This window comes from Hydra viridissima, unplaced genomic scaffold (genome assembly GCF_058129835.1).
Source record: "Hydra viridissima isolate aposymbiotic clone 2 unplaced genomic scaffold, HvirCarnegie_v1 scaffold_1, whole genome shotgun sequence".
Taxonomy (NCBI): Eukaryota; Metazoa; Cnidaria; class Hydrozoa; order Anthoathecata; family Hydridae; genus Hydra; species Hydra viridissima.
Window position 1 is genome coordinate 11,671,388 of NW_028324300.1, and position 22,555 is coordinate 11,693,942.

General features: G+C 29.3%; 2 protein-coding genes, 1 long non-coding RNA gene and 1 pseudogene across 6 annotated transcripts; 3 read left to right on the plus strand and 1 right to left on the minus strand.

The window, feature by feature from the left end:
* Window positions 1–4,472: 4,472 nt before the first annotated feature.
* LOC149893347 (zinc finger MYM-type protein 1-like) lies at window positions 4,473–5,325 on the plus strand. The gene is made up of 2 exons (XM_090097482.1): window positions 4,473–4,934; window positions 5,002–5,325. Exons 1-2 carry the CDS (start codon window positions 4,473–4,475, stop codon window positions 5,323–5,325), a joined length of 786 nt encoding a protein of 261 aa, XP_089953608.1.
* A 122-nt stretch (window positions 5,326–5,447) lies between these two features.
* LOC145187904 (zinc finger MYM-type protein 1-like) lies at window positions 5,448–6,855 on the plus strand (annotated as a pseudogene).
* Window positions 6,856–12,387: 5,532 nt separating this feature from the next.
* On the plus strand, window positions 12,388–21,814 carry LOC145187337 (repulsive guidance molecule A-like). 2 transcript variants are annotated; one of them, XM_090092478.1, is made up of 3 exons: window positions 12,388–12,485; window positions 19,819–20,591; window positions 20,747–21,814. In XM_090092478.1, the coding sequence occupies exons 2-3, from the start codon at window positions 19,941–19,943 to the stop codon at window positions 21,443–21,445; spliced, it is 1,350 nt and encodes a 449-aa protein (XP_089948604.1). In that variant the 5' UTR covers window positions 12,388–12,485; window positions 19,819–19,940; the 3' UTR covers window positions 21,446–21,814. The 2 variants fall into 2 exon arrangements, with proteins under 2 accessions (XP_089948604.1, XP_089948594.1); XM_090092468.1 differs by lacking the exon at window positions 12,388–12,485 and adding an exon at window positions 15,493–15,668.
* On the minus strand, window positions 13,694–18,958 carry LOC149893348 (uncharacterized). Of its 3 annotated transcripts, none has more exons than XR_016453972.1 (4): window positions 18,701–18,958; window positions 16,710–16,861; window positions 15,092–15,661; window positions 14,830–14,958 (listed from the first exon to the last, which is right to left on the minus strand). It is a non-coding gene; the product is annotated as an uncharacterized LOC149893348 (long non-coding RNA). The 3 variants fall into 3 exon arrangements; XR_016453971.1 differs by having other exon boundaries at window positions 14,843–14,958; window positions 15,076–15,661; XR_016453970.1 differs by having other exon boundaries at window positions 13,694–15,661.
* Window positions 21,815–22,555: the final 741 nt, after the last annotated feature.

Sequence of the window (22,555 nt, forward strand, 5' to 3'; positions counted from 1 at the left end):
GCATGTAATATTCTACTCAAAAAATACGATGACAACAGAAATATTAAATGAACTTAATAAGTTTTATTTGATTTTTTTCTTTTTCTTTCTGTTTATAATGAGTTTCTCAAAGCGCTTTAGAAATTTATTGTGTTTATTGTTATTGAGGTTGAAGAGTATACTGAAACTACAACAATGCCTAGCAAGATAATTTTGATGATTTATGATGATTTAACTTATAAAAGCTGGGATTAAAAGTACAACATGATTCATGTTGCTATCATGCTTTCTTTAGAAAAAAATATTCTTGAACTGATGCATTTTTATCGCACAACTTGGCCAAAGGCTTTAGTGCCTCGAAAGTTACACATGTTGGAATATCACGCTATTCCATTTTTGAAAAAATGGGACGCTGGCTTTGAATTGTAATGCGAAAAAGGTGGAGAATCAATTTATCTTGAGTTCAACAATTTAAAGCGTATTTATCAATCTATCCCTTGCCCAACAAAGCGGTTAAAAAGCATCCAAAAATTTTACCATCAGAAAACTAATCCTAAAGGTAGGGTGTTAATTCCAGAATTATGAAAAAGAAAGAAAAAACGAAAATTGTCATAGTTAAAAACACTTTTGGCAACAGCATTTTACATTTCTTAATAATTATTAAGAAATGTAAAATGTTGTTGCCATAATATTTCCTCTTTTCTTTTATTTGTCTCTACTAAAGGCAAATAAAATGTAGCTATAATGGTCAATAAGGTAATGCAGAAAAGTGCCTTTTTTGTCCATTAAAAAAATTGAATGCTAAGAACAGGCATAAGAAATAAATAGAAGAAGGTCTCCTCAAACATTTTCAAGAAATATGGTTAGATTTCCACTATTAAAAACCTAGAACGTAGGGTCCAAAAAATGTAAACAAATCACGTGTAGTTAACCAGCCATCTTTCTCAACAACAAATGTTAACGAACGTTTAGATGTTCCTTCTCTTGTTTTAAGTGTTTTAGTACACAACCAGGTTATCGTTAAACTAATTTAAATTAAAACAGCAACAAAAAAATTTATTTATATTGGAGAATATGCAATTACTTGGTTTCCAGAGAAAAATTATTTTCGTTGCTAAGGGCCGTAACCATTTTGAAAGCGTTATTTTCCGTAAACTTTGCGCATGCGTACAATAACAGCGCTACCAAACGACCGTGATCCCCCTATTAAAAAGTTACTTAAATCCCCCTATTAAAAAATACTTCTGATTACATTAAAAAACTGCCTCCTTCAAGCCCTAACCATCAGTTGTTGTAAGTACTATTTCGTGCATGTTCTCTTTAACGGTCAGTCGATATATGTACACTCCGCTACACTAATTCCAAAAAAATCAGTCGATCAAAGAAAAATTAAAAAGTAACAAATAAATTTGAAAATTTAAACATTAAAAACGGTATCAAGAAAAAAGCTGATACAATGATAAAATGCTACTAAAGCGTATCTGAGTATATAATGAAAAACTATTTAGGTATTTTTTCCGAGAGATTTTTTTCAGGAGGATATTTTTCTTGATACCGTCTGAATTCAATACGTTCCTTCAATAAAAATTGCCAAAAGATAACTGTTCCAGCCTAAGACTGTTAAAATGTTCCCATGTTCGCCCAGGAATTGAATTTTTTTTTTTAACCAGGCTCTAAGAATGGTTTTCGTAGTAAATACAATATTGTTCCGGCGCTAGGAATGGTTTTAATTGTTAATAAAATCAAAGACTGGAGTCGATTATTGATATTTTAAAGGTACACAGGGAAAAAATAGCTAAAATCATTCAGATCAGTTGTTGCCTCAAACTAAATTAACTATGCTTTAATGCAAGTTTTGTTTTACTGCATTTCATTCTCTCATACAATATCCTGTCAAAGAAAATGAAGACCAAAAGTAAATTTACTTACTTTTTAAAAATAGATTACTTTTACTGTAACTAAAAGTTATATTAATTGTAAACTTAAGTAATCTAAAGTAATTTTATATAATCTACTTTTAATAGTCATTTCATTTTACTTATAAAATAAAACATATCCACTTAGAAAAACTAATTTTATAAGTAAACTTTATTTACATTTGATAGTATATTACTTTTATATAATGTATTATAAAATGAATTTTTTTTACAATTAAGGTAATATGATTTTTTTTTAAAATAAATTCTTTTTAAATGCAAAAGTAAGTTACATTTTGAGGTAAAATTGTATTATGTCATGCAATTTTAAAAAAGTAATTAACTTTTAAATGTCAAAATAGATCATTTTTCCATGTGACTCAATTACCTTTGAAAGTAAATTCACTTATATTTATAAAATAAGATTTATTTCATAAAAGTAAATTATTTTTAAAAGTAAATTAAAATTTTTTTTTTTGAATGTTTACAAATGTGTTCGTAGTTTACTTTTTCATAAAGCTTACTTGAGTAAGTAACAAAAAAAAGAAAGTAAAAGTGCCATCTCCATAGTTTTCCGTTTTCAAATTTGTGTTTTTTGAAACTAATGTTAGATATTACAGGATCACTTCTGATCAAGAGGTATGGGTACTGGTTCATCATAACATTCTTTCTAGGTATCTTGGGCTGCATGGTTCAATTTTGCTTTGCGAATTTCTTTATTTAGAGCCTCTTGTGATTCCTCAGAGTAGAAACCAATTGGCAGTTCTAATTCCTCAGATATCTGCACCTCATGTTCCAAGAGCTTATGAACAGTTGGGGGAATCACATACCAAGAATACTTTTCTAGTATAAGAGCTGTAATTTCATTGCAATACTGACCAAACCTTTCAGAGTTCAACTCATAACCGGAGCATACTGATTATAGGATTGCTCTCAACCTAATAATTACATCTACTACTACTCCTGTTATATCAGCAAAGATTTCAGCATTTACATGCGATCTTCAGGGAGTTTTCCCATTCTTAGTGTTGCCAAACCTTGTTTGAGCAACTATAAGGCTTAGTTTCTCTCTAAACCTCTGTTGAATATTCTTCTTTTTACTTGTTACTGATGTTTTTTAAGCAGAAAGTCTGGCAAAGTATGTTTTAATGACCATCTTGTGTTCCAAATAAAAAATAATCTCAAAGTATCTGAGTCTCAGCAATGCAGAGTAGAACGCCCCAAAAATAAAGTCTTTTCATTGACTGATTTAAGTCTGATCCATACTGGATTATTTACTTCACTGTGATTAGCTCTATAAACATGATTTTGAGGATAGACTGTTAGTGAGAGCATTTACCACTTTACCATGAAACATTGTTAAATCAAGTTAGAATTTAAAATTGATGGTTATATTAGGTCTGCCCTTTTTAACCTCTAAGCTTACCTCAAACTCGTTCAGTCTTTCATTTCAGCTTTAAGATGTTCATCTTCATTTCTGATCAACTCTTCTGATATTTAAGATATAAGGGTTAACAGTAATGTTTACGAGAAGTTTCTTATTTCACCATACTGTTTCCTTCATCATGGTTAATTTAAGTGGAACAATAGCTGCCTGAAAAAGAATTTGCTCGTAGAAGATCCTCAAGTAAATTATCATGATCAATTCCTAACTATTGAATGATAGAAGCTAAATGTATTCTTCTTCATGATGAATGTAAGCAAAGAACTATTATTTGTTATTTTGTACGCAAGTTTTAATTTTTAACGTTTAATTTAGGTAGTAGGCTGTTAAATCATTCAAGTTTTAGTTTTTGAAGTTTGATAATTAGCATGATTTATTTGAACATTTGGGTTTGCCAGTTTTTTTGGATTCTGACCATAGGAGTAGAAAGCGCTGGGGCTCGGGGGCTCGAGCCCCATCCGAAAATTTTTTCGCTGGGGCTTTGCCCCTCCCGTGAAAATTCACCAAGCTTTCAAAAATATTTAAAAAATAAAAACCATTATATATACTTAAAGATTAACAAATATAACAATTTAAAAACGATTGTAATATTTTCGCAAATACCTATGGTGATTTTCAAAAGTTCAAGCTTTCAAAAGTTTATATTATTTTTCGAATTTCAGAAATTTCACGCTTCTGATGAGTCTCAAGGGAGTTTGAGATCGGTAGAAATGCAACAAAAAGCAAATTAAAGGAACTACTTAAACTAAAGATTTGTGTGAGTTAAACTTTGGCAGTGTTATTTGTATTAATTATTTAAAAGATTTGAATTAAAAATCATTTGAATTAAAAAAAAAAATAAGTTGTTGAAGAAATTTTTTTAATTGTTCAACAGTACATTGACTTTTAAGTAGGTTAATAGTTGTATAGTTTGTAATAAGTTGTACGACGTTGTAGAATGAAGAAGGTTTGTGAATACTTTTCAAAAAAAGAAAATTCAAATGGAAACAGTTGCATTATTTTCTGAATCTCAAAATGCTAATAACTTCGAAGATAACACTCATGAAAGTTTACCCAGTGGGCATGCATCGTCCGCGCGGCGTCCATAAGACGTCCAGACGTCCTTGGGTTGTCCATGGGACGTCTTGCGGACGATGCATGCCCACTGGGTATCATTTGTTCAGTCTGATGATGCAACTGATTCAACCGCTGTTGTTAAGTCGCCGTCTTTTACAAGACAGTCATCAAAAAAGGGAAGAAAATTTAAACAAAGCTGGAATGAAAAATATAAATGGGTTTTACATGACCCCGAGAAAGAAAAGGTTTTTTGTTCTATCTTCATCAAAGCTACCCAAATGAAAATGCCTTTACCTCGTAGTTCAAAAGAAAAAGATTTGTACGAAGCTTTTATTTTAAACGGATTTTCTAATTGGAAGAAAGCGTTACAAATTTTTGGTTCTCACGAGCGATCTGCACTCCATAGGGCGTCTGTTAGTATGATCACCTCAGCAACACTGGAATCGACCGTTATCCAACAGCTTAATTATCACCAAAATAAAGAAATGATGGATAATCATACGGCTTTATCAAAAATATTTACAACACTTCTTTATTCGGTAATTCCTCAATTTTGTTTAAGAATTTATTTACTAGATAACTAAATGTTTCTTCTTAATGTGTTAGGGAACGCAAGGCCTTGCCATTCGTGGAAAGGTTGAAAATAATTCAAACTTTCGCATGCTAATCAAACTACGAGCAGACGATTTTCTGGAACTAAAGAAATGGTTGAATCGTCCTGAAAAGCAAAAGTGGCTCTCGCCTGAAATTGAAAACGAAATCCTACAAGAGTTTGCTCATGCAACGCTTTGTAAGCTATGCAAAAGTATAAGGAAATCACAATTCTATAGTTTGATGGCCGATGAAACATCGAATATGTCCGCGAAAGAACAAGTTTCGATCTGCATTCGGCGTGTTAATGAAAATTTAAAATTGAGGAGCTTTTTGTAGGATTTTACCAAACCGGGAACATCAAGAGCGTAACTTTTTTAAACTGTTTGATGAACGTTTTGTGTCGATTTAGCCTGTTGATTCAAAATGTTTTGGGCCAATGTTTTGACGGATCATCTAAGATGTCTTGAAGTATCTATGGATTGCAGACTTTATTGAGGGGAAAAGAAGAGCGGGCAATTTAGGTGCACTGCCGCGCTCATAATCTCAACTTGGTAACACAAGATTCTGTTGAAAATCAAACAGAGATCAGGAATATTATGAATTTAGTGCAATTATTCATTGCATTTGCCCGTGGATCTCCAAAACGATTGGCATGTTTCAATAAATTTCGAAATGTAGAAGATGTAGAAAGCGGAACATCACTGCGGCCATTTTGCCCCACTCGAGGGATCCTTAGAAAACCATCCATTATATATATTAAGAGTAACTATTCCGCCATTATTAACTGGTTAGAGGATTTTGAAAATCATTCTGATAATTCAGCCAAAAATAAGTCAGAAGCAGCGGGTTATCTGGAATATTTTTGTAAGTTTGACACATTTTTCAAATTGGAAATTTTGCGCATGATCTTCATGATAGTCGAGGATGCTAATACAGCACTCCTAGGTAAATATTGTTTCATTTCATAGCGTTTTTTTTTTTTTTAATATTATTATTTTAAGCAAATTATAATGTTAAACGTTTATTGAAAATCATTTTAGGCATGCAGCTTAATTTTTGCAAAGCAAGAAATACCATTAACACACTTAAGGAGGTGTTAAAAGAAGTCCGGGGTGATACTCGCCTCAAAGTCTTATTGGATGCAGCCGTTGTAGCTGCAGAATGTAGTTTACTTGACAAACCAGAGATGCCACGGAAACGTAAAATTGCATCAAAATTTACTGGAAGTGGAGTTACTTTGATACGACTCCAGAGGACCACTACCGCCAGCTTTTCTATGCATCTCTGGATTGTGTTATAACGGAACTTGCAACCCGTTTCGAACCGACTGAGACCACTGAGCATTTAGCAAATGTAGAAATATTTCTCATTGATCAGTGCTTGGAAGTTGGATTCGTTGAGGCTTTTTACAAAGATGACTTTGAAGATTATAGAAGGCTACAGCTCCTTCGCGACATATTTTTGGATCATGCAAAATTCAAGAATATTCAACTAATTGATTTTGAATCAGTTTTGAATGAGCTTGTAGACCATGATGGTGTTCTTTTTCAATTAATTTCACTGATTCCCGAGTTTGGGAAGCTGGTAAAAATTTTAATATGTATGCCTGTCACCTCATGTACGTCCCAGCGCTATTTTTCTTGTCTTCGTAGGCTAAAGACTTATTTGCGTTCTACAATGTCTCAGGAGCGATTGAATCACCTCGCTATTTTAAATTGCCATCGCGATATTGCCTAAACTTATGATCTTGATCATTTGATCGATGAGTTTATAGTGCGTGCCTCCATACGCATGAACACATTTTACTCGAGAAAATTAATTACATTTTTTATGCCCATTGAAACAACTTTTTATTTCTTGTTATAGATTTTCAACTCCTTCAAAGCAGTTTATGCCCCATCCGGGGAAACTAAAACTCTACGCCTACGATTCTGACTCACTGTGAAGCATTTCGAAAATCTGGTTATGAGAAATATAGTTTTTTCTCATAACCAGATTTTTGAAACGCTTGTTTTTTAAGCAATAGTTTACGTAAATGTTTTAAGAAATGCTGTTAATTATGCAAATAAATTGCAGCAGAATAATTTAGAACAGAATAAACTGAATAGCTAAGCTCCATTTCCCAACGCCTTCCCAATTAAACACCTAACAACATCAAAATTGGTTTTGAATAATTTGTTTAGCTGTTAAAGATTTTAACAGTTAGACAATTTAACAATTTCAAACAGCTTGATGATTTCTGTAATTGGTATAAAATATTTAGAGAATTGCTATTGGCTTTATTTTTTATTCTTGATTCGTTACTATTTCAACAAGCAATTCATCAAATTTTTTTTTCAATTCAACAAAATTATTTCATCAAATTTTTTTCACTAAAGATGTAAGATGTACTCATTAGATGAATTGATTAACGTTTTACTTCACCACTGAGTTAAGCAGATTTTAGTAATAACATAAGTAAATGCTGCTTTCTTTCGATGGCTGATTAAGTAGTTTGGGTCGGAGAGGTGAATAAGGGCATCATGGATTGTATCATGATCTCAATTGTTTAAAACATATTTTAAAGATCCTGTATGGTGAGCATTCACTTATAAAATAATATAGTTATTTTTCATAAAAAATATACATTTTGAGATATTGATACTGGATGTTTGTTGTTTTTTTGTGCATATTTGTTTTGTGCATATATACGTTCAATAAAAGAATAATGCAAATTTTTTTAACCATGGTTTTTAAACAAGAAGCACAAGTATAAATTACATTAATTACGTTAATTGGCATCGGATAATGAGTGTTACGATGGTAAACTGTTTTATAACATTGGTCCTTGGTCTTGGTTGTAAAAAAAAAAATAGCTGTCTAATAATTATTTAAGGAAATTTAACTCTAGTTTTCATTGCTCATGGCATAAATTTTCAAGCTCATGACATAAATTTTCGCGTAGCTGATAAAATAATCAAAAAATCTTCAGGTCAAAAGCTATGATTAAAATGTGCTTTATCATAAGTTTTATCGCAAAGATTTATCGTATATTTTAATTTTGTCAGAAGAATAAACTACGCCAAAATAAAAAATGAATAAGTACGCAAAAAGCTTTTTTAGCTTAAGAAAACTTAATACAGACTAAAAGTTACTTTACCATTTAAAAAAACGAGATGTGCTTTTTTCTTTTAACTATTTTATAATTTCTTTTTTTTCTTGAATTATAATGAACAAATCTCGGAGGCTTTTTAGAGTTAAACATTCAAATGAACCCCGTTTTCCTCTTAAAAAACAGCGAGGTCATTCAATGGCCACTCTTAATAATTTCTTTCAAAGCGATTCTGTTGATAACAAACACTTGCAGCTTCAAATACTCCCACAAAATGAAATCTGAAACCATCAGATTAAGGGATTATGACGGCCAGCGAAAGTCTGCGTTTCTGGAATTTATTTTCTCCAAAAAATTTTCTTTAATAGCTACATGGTCTCTTGGACTGAGTAAGCAGCTGCCCCTATCGCTGCCACTACTTTTCAACAGTTGGATGTATAAAATTTCTTAATACGAGGCGATGTCTTTTGCCGATAATCGTGACGCTATTCCCATTATCATCCTCAAAGAAGTGAGAAACAAGCGCCCTTTCTCTATGAGGCTGTGACTTTAAGCGGGTTCAGCTCTCATTGATAAATAATTATGGGCTTTTCGATTCCTCCAAATCTGATGTAATAGAAAGCAGTATTAGTGAAAACGGGCTTTTTCCCGCATCAGTTTGTTAATAAAGTTGCAATCTTCTCTGGACATTTCTTGAATACGGATATAATCGTTTAGCCGTACTTTACTAATTGGACCTTGTACGGAAACATTTGAAGACCTCTTTGAATGTGTCTCAAAATACTGCAGGTGATTCCAAGTTTTTGAGAACGCCGTCAATTGGATACAAATGGATGTCCTTTGCTTTTTACAAATGTTCTCTCTATCCATTCAACCTTTATTGTAAACAAGCTGAGCATTATCTCCAGTCTGTTGAAGAAAAACCTAGGTTGTTTTTTAGATATCCTTCTTAGAAACGTCAGTTGGCATTTCCAGTACAGATCTTTGTTCTGCGTTTTAAAAATATTGAATTATCAGTTTACAGATTCATTTTCGATTTTAACTGATCTTATTAATGTATTTAATGCAAAAGCGTTGAATTTGTAAACAACAACAACTAAAATTGTTATCTATTTCAGACGAAAAAAGCTGGGCGGGACATCATCTGTATAAAAGGTTGGACAGGGCTTTATTAATGGCTTGAATTAATACGCTCGATTGTTAAATTCAGTTTTGTAACATCCCCTCGTTTTTGAAAATCAGCAATATGATTACCATAAATAGTTCTCCATAGACGGAAGAAAGGCAGGGTAGACCGCTTGATAATCATTGAGGAGGGATTTAATGAATTTCCAACAACAAATCCAAAATTAATTTTTCGCGTTAGATTAAAGAAAAAATAAAATGTTTCAAAAAGTAATAATAATAAAAATAATAAAGATCCTTTTTTTTTAGTTAAGTTTTTCGTTAAGCTTGTTTTCTATTGAATATTATATTTTATAATTATATTTTTAATATTATATTTTATAAATGGGTAAACATACGGATTCAGATATTATACTTTAACCGTTGCGTCATCACCTCTTAACGGAACATTGAAGCATCGCAGAAATATGCGTACAGTTGCTTTCATAAATCAAAGGTTTAAGGACTGGGGCAAAGGTTTGTGGACTGGGGCTGTGAAATTCAAAAATACAATCTTCCTTTTTACACTTTTTACTTTTTTTCTCAATTTTAAATCTGCCATCTGGTAAAATGCTCTGTAAATTTTTATCAAAACATATTACCTGATGGCAGATTTAAAAATGTTGATTTTTTGGATTATACATCAAGTGTTGACTTTTAATAGATATGAAACTAGTTAAAGATTGAAATAGGTTGACTTTCCTTTTACTGAAAGTTGGAGAAATTGGTCATAAAAATTGCAAGTGCCATAAAAAGTCATACAGCTTTCGTTTGAAGAGTACGATTTAATTTAAATGCATAATAAAAAAGAATATTAGCATAATTAACATAGTTAACATAATTAGCCCACTAAGTTGGTATGATGATGATTCTAAAAAATTATTATAATCAGAAAGGATGTAAATTGCTTAAACAAAGTTGTTGTTTTGAAAATCAATTAATACAACAATAATTATAATAAAAAAAAAATAAAAGAGCAGTTGAAGAACTTTTGCCAAAGAAAATGTCATATACTAGGACATCTTTTGTTGAAAATGTTTGATACTATGACGTCACTGTTAGAGGTGTGACGTGTTTTTTGTTATTTCAAGCAAACGGATTGCATTCACTTCACTTTTCATTATTTCGTGTCAAACAACTGAAATCCGGGAGTTTCTAAATCCATCTAAAAGTTTTCAAGTGTTTCATACATTTATAAAAATCCATCTAAAAGTTTTTAAGTGTTTCATATATTTCTAAAAAATAGCTAGAAATGAGCTCGTTGTTTCTGCTGATGATACAACGGGATGAGGAGTCATTTTAAGTGCCGCAAACCAAAACTTCTTTAAAACTAGAATCTTCTTCACTAAAAAAAATCTTAAATATATAAAAGTGTTTCCTATTTAACATCCGAAAATTCGAAAATCACTTTTTCTATTTTAAAGGCAATTATTTGCCGGAGATTCCTGTATATCCAGCACTAAAGTTGTTGATTCAAAAGTTAAGGTGTTTTTAAAATGCATAAAAAGAGTTTTTCTTTAATTTTTAAAATGACTTCTTTGCCTTATTTCACGAGATCAAATGATCCATTTGCATTATGTAATATCCTCTTTACATGAGGTACATTTATTTTTCATTTCCATTAATTCATTTTATCAAATAATTTAAAAGTATAGCACAACCACCACCTGATTTTAAGCTACGTAAATATCAATAGAGATTAACAAGCGCAACGCTTGTGATGCTTTATAATAGGACTTACATTTAACTAGATTAGATAATCTTAAAGTGATAAAATTACTATTTTGCTCCATTGACTTCACTTTTATAATCATGATTTTTACTGTTTAACTTAAACGAGCTCAACTTAAATGTTAAAAGGAAATATTAAGCTCACAATAAAAACAACTTATTTTAATCCAGAGTTAGTTTAATAGAGTGAGACTCTTCAAAATCTTGAAACCAGATCTCAAACACTTATAATTTTTCCCACTGAGAATTGTAAAAACATTGCAATATTTTTTTTTTTTTTTTTTTTTGAGCTACGTAACATTTATAGATTTAAGGTTTTACTAAAAAAAAACACGTTCTTCTCAGAAGTTCATGTTTTTTAAGTTTATGCTTTCATTTTTTAGTCTTTAATGGCAGATTAAAATGTTATAAAAATGGGAACTGTAAAATTGAGCCAAAATAGGCTAAAATCAAAAAATCACAGAAAGTATAAACTCCAACAGCGTCGGCGTAGCTAGTTCATATTCTTAAAAAATAGACGAAGAGAAATAAACTACCTAAAAAGTTATTTGAACCTTCTCATATACACCATTAAATAACGGATTGAATGAGTTTGAAAAATTTTCTTTGAAAATACCATTCATTTTAATTTACATAATGCTTATTTGGATTTATGTGTTGAGACAACAAAATTTTAATGAGACAAATTTTTGAATGACGATGATTTGTAGGCTTTTTTTGTTGTTGTTGTTTTAGTAAGTTTTGAAAACCAACGAAACCTATTTTTAACAATCTTTTGATAACTCTTTGCTTTTGTAATCACCAATGTTGCTGTGATAAAAAATATTTGGAAAATCAGTATGATTCTAACTGACACTAAATGAAATCTTTCTCAGAAGATCTTGGCTTGATGCGCAACATTTGTATTGGAATCCTCATTCAAAGTCAAGTGCTGTCTTTTTTTTCGTAAACAATTTTTCCAAAAGCAAAAAATGATCGTCAAATATTTTTCTTTCAGGAGAAAAAAAACATCAAATCCAAGTTTAATATACAAACTTTAAAACTAACTTTTTTCCTTTTTTTTTTTTTTAATAGCAAATTGTTCATTAATTTTTCTCTAGTACTTATCCCTTTAGATGTCATCCGAATGATTTAATTGAGAAAGTTGAGCTACAGAAAACTAATTTTTAAAATTTAACCCCCGCAACAGTTTTAACATAAATAACTATTTCAAGCAAGCGTTATGATTTTTATATTTTTCATCGCGGCTGTGAGATCTTTTTGAAATTCGCAATAGATGTTATTTTATCTATTATTTTTTAAATATCTATTATTTATAAAGTCATTATTAAAAAAAAATCTTTCTTTTTTTTCAAAATAAGAAAATTGAGATCTTTGAAATATTACAAAAAGAAGTTTGAAAAATTTCAAGAAATCGGTTTTAGAGAGAGTTCGTCAATTGCGAATAAAATTTTAAAGACTGATTTGTTTAAATTTTTTTTGTTTTGGAGAATTTTTTTTTTCTTGCGAGGTATGTGACTTTGTTATGTTTAGTATAGTATCACATTTAGAATATATATATCATAATAAAGAAAAAAACACTAAAACAGTAATCAATAATTTTCAGATTAAAACAAGTAGTTACAAAAAGTCAGCTTAAAATTTTGTAACAAGCTGTACTTACGTATACACTCGCACACGCGCGGTGTGCGTGTACTTTGAAGTTGAAAAAACATTTGTCAGAAACAAAGTCTAAGGAGTATGGAAACAGCATTAAAATTTTTGACGTTAAACTATTTTATTAACTGTTTAGCATTAACTTTCGCCCTTTATTTCGCATATTTTAGTTTGTTCAAATGGCTAAACAAATTAACAATTAAAAATTACACCGCCGTAACTTTAAACCATGTTTACGGATGCTTTTTTGCATACATCTTTCAGTCTTGTTAAAAATGTGTCGAGCAAAACTATTAAATATTTTGAAATTTGTTCGAAAATTTTTGATGAAAATTTTCATCAAAATATTAAACTTGTTTTGCTAATTCACATTTTAAAAAGTTATATTCTTACTCTTAGTTTAAATCTACGAACGACTTAAATTATAAGAAAATCTATAAGGAAAAGTAAAATCTATAAGTAAAAGAAAAAAAAAACCCTTTGCATTGAAGGAAAATAGGTATGTTTTAGAAACAATGCTTTTTAACTTGAAAAATGGGAAACTATTGTAATGTGGTTGTAGTTTAGTAACGGTTTCAATTTCTCTCTCTTTTTCAGGGATTTTTTCATTTTTTTACTATTTTCAATAACACGTCCCTGTTTTCAGGGATTTGTACTATTTTCAATAACACGTCCCTGTTTTCATTGAAAGAGTATTCATAGTATCTACAAATCAAATCCGCGGTTAACACCTGGGTTACTGTTTCTTTGGTTTCTTAGTTCTATGAGAATTGTTTATTTTATATCATTTCGTCACCTGGAATTCAATATTACAATGATTAAATGGCTAAACATCTTTTTAATAACTATTTTAAGGCTGATCTAGTATTGTTTATTAGCTCTCTTCAGGTGTTACGCAATACACTTCTAAAGCGCAATATAACAAGAAATCACTCATTCGGAAAAATATAACGAAAGAAAAAAATTAAATATTAAACGGTATCAATATGCAATGACAAAAAACTAGGTTTGAGTTTTAAATGAATTATGATATGTATCAATGCTCTTTCTTTTACAAATTCATTTTCGTTCTTTCTTTTAAAATTGATTGGGATGGATGAAAAATTTTTTTTTCGAAAGAAGATTCGATCGAAGATTTCGGCCGGCGCTTTTTTAAAGAATGTTACATCAAAGTTGCAGTAAATTTTTTCTATCTTTCTTTTTCATAAATTATTCTCTGTTTGGATTGCAAACATTAAAACTGCGAAAAAAACGTGCTGTTTTAAGTGCGTCACCTTTTAAAACGGCATGTCTCTATGTTTTTTCAAATTAGTTCTACAAAGCAATTTACGGCTTAACCTTCGTTAATTGAATTAATTACCTCATAATTGTTAAAATGGTTTTATCTTTTGTTATATCAACTTTTTTAAAATTCAATATGGTCCTCTTAGAATTTGAGAACACGGATAGCTTTTTAATTCTACACGCTTTCTATTAATTTGACAAAAAAAAAAAAAAAAAAAAAAAGCCATTAAAAAATCTTAGTGACTTTTAAAACATGAGTACGAATGCCAATTAAAATAAGAAGACGGGGGAAAAAAATGCTTAACAAGTTCTATTGGCTAAAAAAATACATTAAAAAATTTTATTTTCTTTAAAATTGTTAAATGCTCAAATAAATATATTTTTTTATTTTTTCGCCTTTTTTCATTCAAATTAAAATCTAAATAAATAAAAAGAGGATCATAATGAATTTCAATAATTGATAGTTTAATATCTATGGAGATATTTCATTCGTTTTCAAAGGAGAGTTATCCAGCTTTTATGTGCTTTTATTTTTAAAGGTCGTCCAAAATCAAGAGATAAAAACATTTTGATTAAAATAATGTAGGAAGTAAGGAGGTAGAACGAGAAAAAACGCAGAGATTATGTGTTATAGCTATCTGTGCCATTCAATTTCTCATCTAAACAACAAAATCGACAATTTTTTCGCAAAAGTTTGATGGAGTTATAACTCTTATTACAACATATAACATAATGACTTATTTAACAATACAAAATGCTTTTACCAATTTTAAGTCTTCACCCTAAGCTACAGTTACATTAAGCTATTTTAGCAACGAAAGCATAAATTATATTCTCTTTGTTAAAAAATTTATTAAGGAAATCCAATTGGGTTATCTTAGCGTTCGGATTTTCTTGCAAAAACACCACCTACATGCTGCTTCTTGTACGGCACTTTCCGCTTAATTTGGAGTGGTTTGATTTTCGGGAAAAAACTTAGAAAACGTATTTTACACAAACGACCATCAAGTTTACGCGAAAATTATATTTCAATCGGAATGAATCTTCATTTTTTATAGTATAAAAAGTAAACATTCAAAAAGTAAAAAATAGAAACTATGATAATCTCTTTTTTTTTAAAAAAAAAAATAAACTTTTAAAGCAGAGTAATAAGAGATTACATAAAATTTCTTATACTTAGTTGTTGCTCCCAAAAATAATGTAACGCCAAAAGATGTTTTAAATCATTTTACATTCACTTCAGATGCTTCCTTTATTGTTTTCCTGGCAACCAATTTACATCTCTTATATGGTATTTTCTTATTTTCTTAGAAACTAAACGAAGTTTTCCGCAATAATAGCCGCAAATGCTATATATGCGAAAATATTTATAATATTTAGATTTTATGTAACTATAATGCATTAATTATATAAGAAGTGGGATATATTTACTTCCATTGTTAATATTTTTCTTTTAAAGCAATCATTATCTCTCTTCCTGTACGCAATACAGAAGTAAACCCATCAAAAGAGTATATTCGACTAAATGTGAAATAAAATGCAATAAATTCCTGAATAACATATAAGACCATGTAACTCGACCACTTAACATATAAAACAAAAATTAAAACTTCTATTAGGCGTTTTTATTGATCATAGAAAGTTTCATAACAATAGATTTCCGATAGCTATACCGCATGTGTTTTAATGGATATTTCGCGTAAAGTTTTTCTTTGCCATAACGTTGATCCGCACGATGATGGAACACTTAAAGGTAATTAAAAATATGATATTTTGTGCATTGTTTATGTGCAGGGTTTATACGCAGGGTTATATATTATAAAATAGTGGATTAAAAGGTTGTGTGTGTGTGTGTGTTTTTTTTTTTTACTTCTTCTTCGTAATTAAAATTTAAAAGAAGATAAGAGTGAAATGCTGGGCAGTATTTCAAATGAAAAAAAAAAAAAAAAAAAAAAAAAAAAACTTAAAACCAATATACCAAGTTAATCATAAAGTTTTGTTTTGGGTGATTAATGTATTGAAGACCGTTGGTTATTCCCTCACAGTAGTTAATATTTAAGAAAATAATGCTTGAACCTCCTTAGATAGAATATAGAATGTATTACAAATGATATATCTATAATTCATAGACCTTCAGTTACATACATGAAGATTTCTAAATAAATAGTTTTGAAAAATGCTATCAGCTTTTAAATATCCTGAATCTGATTTAATGGTAGATTTTACTGAAGAGCTGCAAATTTTATCATCGAGTTTATATTTTTTTTTAAAAAAACTACTTATTTATACTAAAGCTTCTATTGATGAAACGCACGAACAACATTTTAACATTTAAATATTATGAACAATCTTCTTTAAGTTTTAGTTACTAAGTAAAAGTTTTATCAAAATAAAAAGAAATTCGCTCCAGGTTGGGACAAAAAAAATATAATTTTTGTAAGTTTGTAGATGGGATCTACATATTCCAACAGCCAATAACCTATCCCAAGCGGAAAAATATCTTGCTAAAAGTTTTACTAGAAGATTGATAAATGTGAAATGGAGAAGATAATTGCATATCTCTAAAATTATACCTCGATTAATGAATAACCTTCAAAAATACAACAAAATCAAATAAATAAAAACTCTGAGAAAGTTTTCGTTAACTTTAATAAATCGTAAAAATTACATTGAAATAAACTGATGGTATCGATAATCTCAAGTAATACTGATAGTAATTATTGATAATAGTTTTTATATAAAAAAATTTGAAGACTATAATCTTTATTTAAACAGAGAATAAGATGTTTCTTACGGGATATATCTATATCAGTCGTATATCTTAATAGATTCTTAAACCAATTTGCCATAATTACTTATTGAAGTTAACGTACTGCATAGGTAAGCCGTCGGAAAATAGTAACGTTGTCGCCGGATTTCGAGTTATAATAGCAAGTTCGCAAAACCCTAAAATAAAATATTTTTAAATTGCGGTCTTAGCGTTTTGAAAAAAAACATTTTGTGTTTTCGTGGAAGTAAGAAAACCATATCAGATGAAATCAAGCAACTACGTTTTAACTAACAAGAAAAAATTGACAACATCACTCGTTTGACCACTGAAGACGTATAAAATTAAATTAAGGAATATAAAACGTGCCATCTTTTGAACCTGGTTAAATTAATTTTTTCTTTTTTTATGAAGTCAAAATTTTTCCAAAGTAGAGTATATACTTTTAGTTTTTTTATGCGGTTGAGATAAAATGAAATAAAATTGATAATATAAAAGACTTATATGAATTAAACTTAAGGAATTAATTAGGTAACTACCATTTAAAACAAAAGAATGAGATAATTTCTACATTCAAAAATGCAATTACTTTGCCTCAATTAAGAGCTATCATAAAAAGTATGTTGGTAATGAATGTAAACGATTGCTTTATCTCTCTAAGAATTATCTACTCATCGTTAAGAAGAAAATGTCTATTTCCAAAAAATACCACGGAACCCCGAAAAAATGTTTACTAATTTTCATGCAAATATATTCTTATAAATGTGTCATTGTTTTTATTGTTATATAAAGAACCGCTATTAACTAAAATAGTCTTTCAAAAATGTCAGTTATTCAATGAAGACCCAGCGAGAAATGAATTTTTTTACATCCGGCTATTTTATTGACGGGAAAATGACTAACGAGCTCTTTATCACATTAAAACAAAACAGAGTCAAGTTCTAAAATACTATTAGTAATATATTCTGCTTCCGTTAAGAGCACTTTCGTTTTGTTGTTGCTAAAGAATATTATGTCGCCTAAGTTATAGAAGACTGTTAAAACCAACGGTCAACATAGTGTAGTGAACGACTGGTTAAGACCTTTAGTTTGCAAATTATCATGCAAGTGGTAGGTCGGCTACAAAACGGTCGGCTGTATTTGTGAAAACTTGCGACAATTTTTCTTTTCATAAGAAAATTACGTTAAAGAGTTTTTATTGCGTCCAACACCAACAAAACAAAACTTAAACTCGCACCTGCCTCAGATTAATCAGAAAAACGTTTTTTTTTTTGGACCTCAATCTATTTGAATGAAATTCTTATGACTTAAAATAAATACTGCCTTGTTATTAGATTGCTGATAAAATTCGTTGTCTTCTGGAATATGTGCTGTTTTTAGATCTCGAGGTAAAAAGCAACACTATCGATATATTCGCGTGTTATTGTGAAATTAAAAATTTTTTAAACTAAATTTTTTTATTGTTCAAACGTAACATTAGCAAACGATTGTAATTAGATATTTATCTGAGATGGGATTCTGTCAATTAGATTTTATAAAATGGCAATCTATTAAAAAAAGTCAACACACGTCATTTTATTTGATAAATTGCCAATAGTTTTGTAATTCAAATTGTAAGTTTATGCTCGGTTTAGCATTGGAAGAGATGGCTGGCGAAGTGGTATTGGTTTGTTTATTGTAATTGCATTTCTATATTGAGAATTTTAAGACAAGAAGATATCAGCTATTTGCAATTTTTTGGAAGATTATAAATTCAATATTAACCCTGAAAAACCACTAGATTATTTTTAGAATTATATCAGCAAAGTTGCTTTTTTATTTAGATATTTTTGAGTTTGTTGTTTTATCTACGCAAGATACTTAAGGATTATTGTTTAAAATTACCTTGGAATAAGATTTAATAAAAATCTCAAATTTCAAGAGTTTATTTTCCATTTACATAGATTAAACTGTTGGAGAGGTTTCTGGTTTTTATACGTAATAAAATCTTTGAAAAAAGGAACATATATATCGTTTACCTTACTGACACCTTTATAATCGGTAATATGCTGCTGTTTGTTGTAACGTAAAATTCACGATTTAAAATAATTTCAGTAAAAAAGTGAAAAACTCTTGAAGCAATTTCCATTCTCTAAATTTTATATCAAAATTTAGTTAAGTGACCACTTTTTATCAAAATTTGCAATCAAGGAGTACTTTTATAACCGTTCTCCAAACTACGTACATTATCTTTGTGATTCGAACAGGACGTCGAAAGATTTTATCGACATTTTATAGAAACTTTTTTTTTTTTTTTTTTTTTTGTTTTTTTGTTTTTTGTTTACAGCATACGGTGGCACATATTGCGAAATGAAAAGAAATAATTAAATATTTAGTTTTTCGTTTTCAATTCCTTAACAAATTTCTCTCTTCGATTAATACTAACGAAAAATAATTTTACACGCGAAGTAAACCTGAATGAGCATTTTTATTAAAAAATGAAAGAAAATTATCAGAATTACTTAAACTACGGATTAAATGACAAAATACTATAAAAGATTATCAGTTATAACAATATTTCGTCACTTCCCCAATGTTCTCCGTTGTTTTTCTGTTCTGAGTTTAAATTATCAAAGTACGTATTTTTAATAGATGCTATAATATAAATAAGTTTGTGCTGATATTTTCCATCTCGATGTCAAATTTATAATTGATTTATGACGAGAAAATTATAAACCAATATATAATTCAAAAGACTATCTCATGACGATATATCGCTTGTTTTTTTCTCAATGTTTATTATCGGAATTATGTTAGTTAACATTATACAAATGTATGATGTTAACTAACATGCATACTATGATGCATGCATGTATGTATGTATGTATGTATGTATGTATGTATGTATGTATGTATGTATGTATGTATGTATGTATGTATGTATGTATGTATGTATGTATGTATGTATGTATGTATGTATGTATGTATGTATGTATGTGTGTGTGTATGTATGTATGTTTGTATGTATGTTTGTATGTTTGTATGTATGTTTGTATGTATGTTTGTATATATGTTTGTATGTTTGCATGTACTTGCACTCACTGTGCGGTTGTGTATTAAAAGATTTGATTTTAAATGCATGTTTTATATTATTTAGCAAACTAAAAAGTAGAACACAAGAAAATATGCAGCTTGTATTGAAAATAAAATGGATAAACAGTAATGCAATACAGAAAGGGATTTTGTAATTATTACAATTTATAAGAAGCAGTGTTGACGATGATTGAATTTTCAATCTCATTACCATTATTATTATTGGTTATTTACTTAATATTAGTAGATGGTTCACGGAACTTTAATGATTTTCCATTGCATGAACCATTGCAGTCAGAAGATGAACACACTAATAACTTACCTGATAATGGACCTGATTGCTCAAGATGTGTGGATATGTTTAGACTTTCAGAAACAGAGTTTATATCATCAAAAGATATTAGAGTATTTTGCATAAGGTTACTTCAAATAAAGCGCTGCATACAAAAGCTTCAAAAAGAGCAATCTTTATGCCGAAGCAATTTTGCTGTATTAGTATTAAACACTGGAGTTACCTTCAAGCAAATAGAACATAATTGTTCAAAAATAAAAATCAATGTAAATGATAAAAAAAATATCTTCAAAGAACTTAGCGAGAAAAAAAAAAAGAATAATTCTGGTGAACGCTGTAAATATATACAAACTAATCCAAATTTAAATGAGTTCAAACATTGTGGTATGTTTGGAGATCCTCATATAAAGACATTTTCTGATCAACGACAGACTTGTGTAGTTGAGGGAACATGGTCATTACTTGATAACAATTTCCTTGCAGTCCAGGTAACAAATGAAATGGTTCAAGAAACAAAAAGTCTTAGTGCTACTGCCACAACTAAGGTAAACTTTTGTAAAAATAAAAAGTAGAATTTCTGCATTTCTTTATTCAGGATTTCATGAAATTGTATTTTGGAATTTTATCACATTGACTTTATTTATTTTAAAATTGTATTCTATTAAGTTACTTTTTACTACTTTGTGTTTTTTTCTTTTAGATCTCTATTGTTGTTAAAGAATCTTCTGACAAATGTGTTGATCAAAAGATATATGAAGCAACTTCTCATTTTTTACCCAGAATTTTTAAAGATGGCACTTACTTTTCTGGGGCAGATATCTGTCATACAACTCTTATTAAACCACACGAAAATGAAATAATAATAACTTTATGTCATATAAACACTACAATATTTATAAGACGTGTAGGAAGCTACTTAACGTTTAATATTAAAACTCCTTATGAGTTTGTTAATCAGTCCAGTGGACTCTGTGTAGTTGGATGCCCTGCTAGTGAAATGGTAGATTATAACACTTTTTTTTCAAGTACAGACAATGAATTAGTACCTCCAATATTAAAAAAACAAGCAATAAATATATGCAATATAGCTAATCTAACAGACTTTTATTATGATTCCTGTGTGTTTGACATTCTTTCTACTGGAAACAAACACTTTGCTGAAGCTGCCTCAATTTCATTACAAGATGCACGTAATCTTGATTCAAATATACGACTAAGAAGAGAAAATAGTGTATTGCTGAATGAACAGCTTACTCAAGATAATAGTTTTGATGAGGCTTATTTAAGTGAACATTATTTACCATCAAGACTTAAAAGTTCTTCCAGTACTAAACAATTAAATAGAGCTCATTTATTTTTTTTATCTGTGCTTGGCTTGTTTGTTATTTATTTGAGGTGATATTAATTTTCATTTTAAAGAAATATTTAATTATTTATTGTTAAATTCCATGTATTTTTGTTTGGTATTGCGCGCTTTGTATTGGCTTTTTTTAAGTTCTGTAACTATTTCTTTGACAGCTGATGTTAAGCATCACTTTTCCAGGTGATTTTTTTTATTTTTTGGTTTTACTTTTATTTCTTACTGTAACTTTTGTAGGCGTCGCACAAATTTCTTTATCATTTTTATAGTACATATTTGTAAATATTATTTTTATTACATGTTATGTATTTTTTCAGAAAAGGTATTTCTGTATATAAAGAATAAATGTGACATTGATTTGTGGTTCCACACATGCAACGTTCTATTAATAAAAGAATATTAAATAAATTCGTTTGCTTTTATTTATAAAGGTAAAAAGGTATCTTTTACTGATAGATATTTAAGACTTAGAAAAAGTTGAGGGTTGCACAGTTTCTTTCAAAGAAGTGTTATTTTACAAGCTAATTTCTTAAGATATCGGATTTTTAATCCTTTAATCTTGTTATCCGCTCCAACTCCAATAAACGATCTGTGATCATTTTGATGTTCTAAGTTTAGTCTTAGTTTTACTCAGCCTGTTATAGTGTACGTCAATGTCTCTATGATATTTCTGGATGTTAAATTGATAGATTATAAGACTAATTCATTTGAAGTCGTCTTTAATCCGATTTAGCATTATTATTTATTAGTCGCTCTGCATTAAATTTTCACACAAGTTAAATGACTTAAGACCAGTTTACTTTTGAGCTTAAAAAACCTTTGCGAAAAAGTTAGTGTTTTTGCTACAAGTCACAACCACTCATTTAAAGAATTACACCTAAAGCAAAATTAGACCAAAATAATTTGAAAAACACAAGGTTTGATATAAAGATAGCCGTAACGTGCTTCGAAAAACGTTATCCAATGCTAAACTGCAACATTTTTAAAAATCCAATATTTATTTTTAATTAGACTATAATCGTTTCCTTTGTTAAAAAAAGTGCGTTAAAGACGTGTTTTTCGCTTTGATACTCTTGTTTGTTTGCAAAAAGAAACTGTCAGTTTAAAATATTTATCTAACAAAATTTGCTCGGTATCCTAGTGAGGAAC